This window comes from Pterocles gutturalis, unplaced genomic scaffold, assembly GCF_000699245.1.
Source record: "Pterocles gutturalis isolate BGI_N339 unplaced genomic scaffold, ASM69924v1 scaffold50496, whole genome shotgun sequence".
In the NCBI taxonomy this organism is placed as follows: Eukaryota; Metazoa; Chordata; class Aves; order Pterocliformes; family Pteroclidae; genus Pterocles; species Pterocles gutturalis.
Genome location: NW_010104880.1, coordinates 29,303 through 38,518, shown reverse-complemented (window position 1 = coordinate 38,518; position 9,216 = coordinate 29,303). Strand labels below are relative to the sequence as shown.

The following is a 9,216-nucleotide window of genomic DNA, read 5'->3' as shown; positions in this document are numbered from 1 at the left end:
TGCTTCTTTAGAAAATAACTTCAGTATGAAACGAACGCTTGGAAAGTTTTTCCAGCAGACACTTAAAGACATTTTCTGGCACAGCCAGAAATTCAGCATATGGGCCAGCCCAGCTCTCCCTGAACGCAGCAGGAGTTTGGTCACTGTAATCACTAAGGATGGGCTGGTATCCGAACATAAAATTTTCTTTGGATAATTTATGGAAACCTTAGATGTGAAACATAATCTGTTTCCTTTTACAGCACCCAACTGCACAGCAAATTCACATGGAGGACAAACAGCACACAGAAGAAGGAGGCCAACGAGGAGTGCTGAAGCAAAGCCGGAGAACCGTCTCGGTGGCAAAGGCTGCAATCACTTTGACAGAAGTCACAAGGGATTACACTTTGCATCACTTCTGTCTCTTCTCCCTGTTCAGAAAGGTTAGTTAACATTAGTCAACGAACTTCTGAGAACCAACCAGCAATGCAGCTTCACAAAGAAAGCATTTTTAAAGGATGCACTAAACTCTGACGCAGACCTCATCACACACTGCAAAATCTGAGCGGGTGTTCGAGCTGAGGCACTAGCCTTTGGTCTCCTCCGAAAACAACAAAATGTTCTCAGTATACTCAGGGAAATGTTTGGTGAGAGGCACGCTTTCATATCTCAACTGTTAGACCCAATCTGTTCACAAACCTCGGCCAAACATTTTGAAAGGCATTTTGTCCCTACCTGCACAGCAGCCCCCATGGCAAAGGGATTCGGAGGCTTTACCTGGCGGGTCACTGGCTGTGACGTTTAGGAGACAGGTCTCCCACAGCTGATGCTTTCTCTCTCACTATCATGTTTGAGAGCTTCAGCTTCCTGAACCTGGGACTGTCCACCTCACGCAGTTCCTGGTCCTGCATTCTGCTCCTCCGTTCACCAAAGGGATGCAAAAGAGCTAAACGGACTAGAAGCCTGGAAAATCCTGCTCATTTCAGAACCATCCGTGCGTGGCAATTGCTCACAGAACAACCTTTTGCAAGGCTTCATTCCCACGGTGGCTTTTTTTTTGGTTTGAAGGTTTTGCATTTCAACTAGGGACACTGCAATTACTTTTTTTATTATTAGTAATTTTTAATTTAAATGATATTCAGCTTTGTTTCAAGCCTCAAGATATTAAAAAAATTAAAGAGCCACCTTCACAGGCAAAAACACTGACCCAGCAGTGACACTCAGCTAGCTCTGAACACAGTCAGGTAAGAGAAGGGGTAGTCGTTTGAACGTGCTGTAGCTGTGTACATTAACCTTTTCAGATCTCCTTGCTGGCACTGCTGTATCGGCATCCAAGCCGGTTCTTACACCTATGCCAGGTGTGGTATCTGCCACACAAACATAACATCTTTGATAAATGCCAGAGCATGAGGAGTCCTTATGTATCTCCTAGCTCTGAATATGACATGAATCTGACTGTCACCATCACATAAAATACACACCTGCAGCTTGGGTCACCAACTATAAGTGATGGAAAACAACAGGTTAAGATAAAAGCACACTCCTGTATTAGATCAGGTGGAGTTCTCTCAGGAGAACTCAGAATCATGGTGTATGTATATATGCTGACCCGTAATATGTCTGTGCTACACAGTAACAGGAATGGTGTCTTGTAAAATAATATTCGAAGCGATCTTTTTCTTACAGTCAAAGCTTTCTACTGATCACTATGTCATATAAACTTTAGTCCTTAAGGATATTAATTCCTATCTTTAAATTAATGTTGATTTATTAATTTAGAATTTATGGATACTAAATGTTTTTAAATGGAATACCAATATTTACACATATGCATTTATATGTGACTTTTTAATACACATATTCATTAGCCTATTTAACAGCATTCTTATAAAAGACCAGGTCCTGAGCTCTCCTCCTAGAAACTGAAGCATGTGGAAATTCATTTTAGCCATAGATTCTAAATGTTATGTATTTGTCTCAAATAAATTTGCTCTAAGCTTTTAAGCCACTAGGACTTAAATGGACAGTGTAGTTACATCCACTAATTTCCTATTTTAGTTTAAAATTCTGTGATTGAAGAAACGTTTCAGCTTACAGAAAATAAATGTGACCTTCAGCTAGCTAAAGTAGTACACACCATAGTGTATTTAGTTGTCTTGTGCTAAAACATACTAACATGGAGAAAACTGCCTATACAACTTTTTTATGCCTTATCTCAAACCAAGCCCAAATCCTTAATAATGCTTCGACTGGCTGGTGTAATGAAAACCTTTCTGATATCTCCTCCAGCAGCTTGTAATCTTTCTTTGCTTTTCACTTTGCCCAAGAGCTTTGTACATTGCTGCCTTTCTCTAAAACACACACTACATGACAAAACACTCAACACAAAGCAAAAAAAAATGGAAACTGTTTTTCCCATGTACATTTTTTTTACATAACTATAGAAATCAAAACACTGGCATTTTCTCCAGCAAAGGACTCTCAGTTTAAACAAGAAACAGATGAAAAAGCTACTTGAAAGATAACTATTAACTTGGTAAGTGAACCACAGTGAAGTTTTGTACCTCATTTTTGGTAGTTTTGGGAACACACTGGGAAAGACTGAAGCCAATTTACACCATCTGACATTTAAGTTATGTCACTTCACACCAGCTGAGGAACCAGCCCATTAGGACAGTAAACATATACATGGGAAAACACTACTATCTGTTAGAAAATTTGGCATGTCAATGTCCAAAAAGGCTGCAGTTGAATAAAAAAAGGTACATTTCTGTTTGATGTGGCTTTCTCTTCACTAAAATTTGTCATATTTCCATGAAAATAAACTTTATTTTAAACTTCTGAATCACTAAGATCCATTTGGAATGACTGACACTTACTGGGTTCATAGTAATCCACGACGGTCACTGAAGCATCCTGGGTATTTGCCACTTTGAAGTCCCTCACAGCTGGAATATCCATACAAACCTGTGTTTCATTTAGCTAGAAAAACAGAAGAGAAACATCCTGAGAGCCCTGGTGATGGTGGTTTCATGGAAAGGGTAAGAACTTCCAGCTCATCAGTAGTCCATTTCTAAAGACTTGAAGTCAGGATGCATCTAAAGATGCTTATCTCATTTGTAGTCATTTTGGCCAAATCACAGACTTCTTGAAATGTCTGCCTTCTTATCCTAACCTAGAAATCCCTTACAAATATAACTGAGTCGTACCTATGTTATCTGTCTCACTAAAAAACACTGGAACTATGAATTCAATGGGAATAGCAGATGTTGATTTCCCCAAGTAATATAATCATAACATCTTTCCAAATTTAAACCAAACAATGGCAGAGTCAAGATTAAGATCACCACAAACACATTTCTTTGTTATTTTCAACTTACAGAGTCTAAGTATAGGTTGACTTTTCCATTATCCTTTTCCATCTTCTTAACTGTATTGTCTAATGGAACGAAATCTGGTGACACAGAGAAACCACTGAGTAAGCCAACCTCCATGAGGACCATACCACTCCAGGGAGCTGTGCCAGAACCCAAGTACCTTTTCAAAACACAGAGACAAAGAAACTTTTAGTAGAAATACAGTAATCCACTCTCCAAAGAAACCAATCATTAAATCCCAACTATGGAAGCAATAATGCTTAAGAATTCTTAAGAATCAAATCTATTTAATTGATTTCTCTATTCTTTTGCCTGATAATTTCAACCACATATGCAAAATCAGGTTTAGCACTGAAAAAACCATAGTACAGAAATCATATGGGAGGATATGCTGACACTACTAGGAGTTTTCCAGGAGTTTTCCATTGTCATCTGTAAGTGCAGGTTTGCATCACAAATATGCAGGAAATACTGTAATTAAACGCATTTCAAAATAAGTAATTAAGAAACTGCTGTAGAAACTCTTGAACTGAGAAAATATGTATTTCCTCTTATGGATGGATTGTTTTGCTTTTATTAATTTTTGGAGGGTGAGATAAAGGTATACACCAATAAAGTCTTCTAAACCTTTTCGTAATTCCTTCATAGAGACTGATGGTTCCTTTAACAAATTCATCATCAGATTATTTCTCAAAGCTCCAGTTCTAAAATGCATAGCCATGTTATTCATTCAGTTTTGGAAAAAAAAGATTTAATATGTTGAGTTCCTTCTTTTTTCCTAAATAATGCTTATTATTACGTCTTCTTCCAATGTAAGAATCAGATACTGGACTGAAAAGCTTTGCTCTGTTGAGCAAGCCTTATGTACTATGGTGCATAACAGAACTATCAAAATATACTTGGAGTGTTCTGTGCTAGAAGCGGCACCTAAATGACCTGCCAAAGATTGCACTGCTTTAAATAAAGCAAGTGGCAGAAGAGTTTTCCCCCCTTGGCATGGAGAGTAAACAATTACTGTTATACTAGAATAGAGGTGTCTCCAATCCTCATTTTGAAGGCCTGACAGTAATTGAATAAAACTACTTCTTTGTAGAGCTGGATGATTTTTAAAAAGGGAAGACTTGCTTTCAAAGCAAGGCTGCTAAGCCTGGCAGCATGGCTGATTGAACGCAGATAGGACTTTGAAGGAAATACAGCACAACTGCTGACTTCAGTTGGCTCATGAGATCAGAAACAAATGAAACCATCTGCTGGACGATATGTTGTGCCAAAGTAGCTGCTATTGAAAACAAATAACTGAATTGGAGCTGGATGCAATTATTTCTGCATAATTACCAATAAGAGGGGAGGAAAATACCCAAGCTGTCTAGCCAGCCTAGGGTGCTACCAAAATACCAACTGGTAACCAACCAGCTTGGTATTGTCAAGAAGATACATCCCTAGAGGTTATGAGGATCTGGCTCTCTTAACACAGAAGAGAGACAGCCTTGTGGCTCCCGGTATCGTCTCTTCAACTCCATGGTCTCTTAAAAAAGAAAAAAAAAAATCACCATGCAGGAAAAATGACCAGTAAGAGAAAGAAAGAAAGAAAGAAGACTTGAAACTTGTACATGAAGATAACTGAGAATGTTTTGAGTTGAATTTTATGTTTCAGCTCTTCAGCAATATGAAATCTATGTGAGACCATAGATGATACAAAGAGGAGAAAACAACACCAAGCTAGTGTAGGCAGAAAGCATAAACAAGAGAGTGAGTAGAACCATCAGCGATCAGTTTCCTATGCGTGGAAATGGTATGCAGGCAACAAGAGTGACCAGAGAAGAAACTGGCAGTCCTGGGTATTTGCCTCCCAGACAGTGGGTTAGCTCCTCTAGCCAAGAATCAGCTCAATTTGAATGAGACATCATCTGCTCCAGCGTCATAAATGATACCCAGTTGAGATGACCATGTCAAATCGCTATCAAAGTGGTCAAAAGAAGCTGGAATATTATGTTATGCAGGTTATAGAAAGAAAAAAATTGCAAAGCTGCAGCCTCTGACTATGCATACCCACAGCTACCTACACTCATTGAGACTTCATCAGTCTTTCTGCATTTGCCTACTTTGGTTTCTCTACCAAAAAACCTCATCATTGTAAAGATTATATAAGTAGACCAACTTTAAACTAATTCAAGAATTTCATACAGATAGTGTATACATTATATACAATATATATGGAAAAAAAGATGAGGGTGACTAGTCTATCAGGCCAACCAACTGTAGACAAAGTCTCAGCCTAAAGAATAGAAATGCAGACTTACCAGGACTTATACCCAGCCACTTACCGTGACAAGAGCCGATGGATCTTAATGTTCCAAATATTCTCCTGGGGCAGTTTTATAATGCCACTAGATTTTCCCCTATCTTTTGAACACTTAAACACCATCACCCCAGTGCCTTCCCAGAGAGATGGAGCCCTTCCTGCCTGTATTCCTGAGCCAAAGGTGTTAGCTAGAAAATCAGAATGCTCATCCAAGACTTACCCCAGACCCATCACGCAGGCCTTTCGCATGTCAGGAGTTTGTGTGAGACTTCAGAAAGCTGTTGACATTTCATAGAAAACTTTAGAAGAGAACAAGCCCATTCTATTTCAAGATCTCTCATGTATTCTAGTGTCCCTGCCCACCATCTGTATCACTGAATTGGTCACCAGAAACACATCAAAACGGCTCTGGCTTTGTGCCTGCTGGCTGCTTCCCAGATTAAATCAATCCTCCCTGCACTGCATCATATCGCTGATTATTTGTATGATGGTGTCACCTAGAGGCTCCGTTTCCAGTCACAGCTCCCTCGTGGCAGGCAGAGCACAAAAATAGTTCTAGGTACACAGTGTTCAAAGTTTAAATAAGTAACAAAAAGAGGATGTGGAGGAAAGGAATGCAAGAGTAATCACAGTGGATCAGGTGGTACTTTGCATTTACAAGGAACCCATTATAATGTCACAAGAAAACAGTGTTTCTAGAGGAAGTATTCACAAACAGGTGAAAGAAATCCTAAAATACAAAGAATGTAGTCACCTCAGCATCCTTGTAGATAACAAAAGACAGAAGATAAAAAACCATAAGTATATATAGATACAATGTCATATAGGGTTTACCGTGAAATACAGTGCTCTCTAACTACAAGAAGAAGTGCATACTGAAGAAACTGCCAAAGAACAAACATCTTCTTGTATCTGTTTTAAAGACATGTATAAACACTTTCACAGCAAGTCCAATGAGGCAGCAGAGCAGCCAGTGAAACAAAGTGGTTTAACAACGGGCTGATTTAGGAATACGCAATGTGACTGCTCAATGTCACCTGTTCTCATCTGATCCAAATTCTACCCAGGTAACATCTGCTGGCTGTTCTGGGGTCTCTGAGATGATACTTCAGCAGCCTCAGCTCAGTTCTTAGTGTTTGCTGAACAAGAAACATCATCCCAGACGCACACCTCCCCCTCCCTTATTCAGCAGCAAGAATAGATTAGCCTGACTGGAAAACTCATCACATCTTTTAACCCTGGAATGATGCTTACATTGTATTATGTTACCAAATTCATAACTGTAAGACAAATGAAAGCCCACAAAGATACCTGCACAATAAGACAAAACCCCAGTTGAATTTATCTAAACATGGATTTTGACTCCTACCAAAATTTTTCTGAGCAAAGTTTATTAAGAGAGATGCACAAAGAACGATTATTTCTACTTCATGGTGTTTTCAGCACTTCAGATCTTCCTTCTCTTTTTACCAAAAAAAAAAAAAAATCTATTTCTAGATCAAAAGCAAAAGCATTCTGTTCATGAAAGGTAAGAGCAATGGGTAGCTGTCACAGTCTGCTACTAGAAGTTAGAATGTGGAAGACATTGGTTTAATTTTCAAACCTGTCCACATTTCTCCATATAGCTGAGAAGCACTTGTACCAAAGAAGCCTTTGAGCTTTTTCTTGAGCTCAAGAAAAGCTTTTCTTCTTTCACACAAGCTCTTCCATATACCCCTAACGTTTAGGGTACCACTACCTTTATGCACAGCAGTAAAAAAAATATGACCTGGCCAGCAACAATTTAGCACAAAAGATCTACCACTATTTACTGACTTAGGAATTGCTTCTTAGTTTAACTACTGCTGGTTTTGCAAAGTGATTATTTTATTCTCTTTAGTTATACATTTATATCACACACATTACTAAATCCATACAAACAAATGGCTAATTTAGCTCATTATAAATAATTTAAATGCCGTATAGACAAAGAGGTCTATGCGATGCTCCAGCTGAATTACCTACCTTGTGCACACATTCAAGGTCAAACGGTTTTTATCATCTTTGTCATCCTTTACATCAACAGTCAAGTCAAAGGCTTCTTTTTTTCGGACAGATCTGAGCCTCTGATCAGTGTGTTTTGTGTTGTAAATAACATTGAGCTGCAGAGAGTAAAGACAAGATGTGCAAGTAGAGACATTAGATGACATAAATTAAAGCAAATCTGTGTGGTTAAAACATGACTTTTGTAAAAGTATAATGCCAGAGGAGTGCTCACATGAGACAGGATACACGGCTTTCTATCTGACAGCTGGACTCGAGATCCATATGAATTCTCCGAAAGAAATATCTTTTCTGAACACTTGGTAATACAGCAGAACCAACGCAATTAGCAGGACACAATGAGGCAAACACAAGGGACCTCTAGGACACCCAGCAATCTTCTCCCTAGCTGCTGTCTGCTGGTTTATAATGTGTGCAGCTACCTCCTGACAGCATGAAAGGGGATGAATACAGGCCAACATCCACCGGGTTCAGAGACCAGCACCCGCGGGGTTAAAAGAGACATGCAGAATAGGAAAGCAGAGCAAGAGAAACACACAGCAAATGTACAGAATTTGTCTCAGTCTTCATGTCACAGCACCCATACACTCCAAACAGACGAGGAACAGCACGTAACTCCGAGCTCAGAACAACACCGTTGTCTTGCAGTTGAGCAGTTTCATCATCTCGTTCATCCCTGCAATGACAAAGCTGCAGTCTGCAGTGTTCCTCACGAACAGAGCTCTCCCCCTCGCTCCTCAGCAACCGCCACGCTCTGCCACGTGAGCCACGCAGGGAAGCATGACGGGATGTCCAAGGGAGGACAGCGGCATTAATGCAAAATCAGCTCATCTGCTAGGCGCTGCTTGCAGAGTTTCCAGTTCTTCCAGTGCAGACATGTATGAGATGCTTGAAACAGTGGCAGAAGAGAGGTGAAACCAGCAGCCCTTAAGAGAGGTCTGAATACTCAGGAGACAGCCTGATTATCTCAATATCCCATAAAATTACCGCTGCCAACAGACAAAGCAGAAGTGCTGGAGCTGGAATTGAGCAACCGATGAGGACTCCCACGTTATCAGCTGTGACGGAAAATTATGCAGTAAACAAACAGGCTGTACTGCCTACAGAACTGAACTTGATTCATTATTCATTCAATTGAACTGAATCATTACCAGCAGTGCTTCTTTAAAACTACCTTGGTACCAGACCGTGGGATGACAAATGAGACAGCAATTTTTAAAAGAGCACGAGGGGTCTAGAGAAGAGTGGATATCAAGTAAACTTGGTATCTGTACCAGAAAACACGGTCAAAACTATAATAAAGAGTCAGATTAGTGGACAAATGAGTAAATAGGACATGTTGGATAATGGGCTGTTGCCATAAACCCACCAGCTACTTGAATCAAATGAAAACGCATGGACAACAGAGCTCTGTCTAGTGCAAGCCACCTGGATGTTCCATTGGCATGTGGCTGGTTAGGGAGATTACTAGCCAAAGGGACTAGAACAAAAGAAGCTGCCAAGGGATAGAGGGCT

At 39.8% G+C, this 9,216-nt stretch overlaps 1 protein-coding gene across 1 annotated transcript in view; it reads right to left on the bottom strand.

The window, feature by feature from the left end:
- Window positions 1-236: 236 nt before the first annotated feature.
- CD109 (CD109 molecule) overlaps window positions 237-9,216 on the bottom strand; it is a 36,849-nt gene continuing 27,869 nt past the window's right edge. The window contains exons 17-21 of the mRNA XM_010087189.1: window positions 7,663-7,799; window positions 3,360-3,516; window positions 2,859-2,961; window positions 1,386-1,411; window positions 237-401 (exon numbers count right to left, since the gene is read on the bottom strand). Of these exons, the coding sequence (XP_010085491.1) occupies window positions 237-401; window positions 1,386-1,411; window positions 2,859-2,961; window positions 3,360-3,516; window positions 7,663-7,799 (588 nt within the window). The remainder of the gene's footprint in view (window positions 402-1,385; window positions 1,412-2,858; window positions 2,962-3,359; window positions 3,517-7,662; window positions 7,800-9,216) is intronic.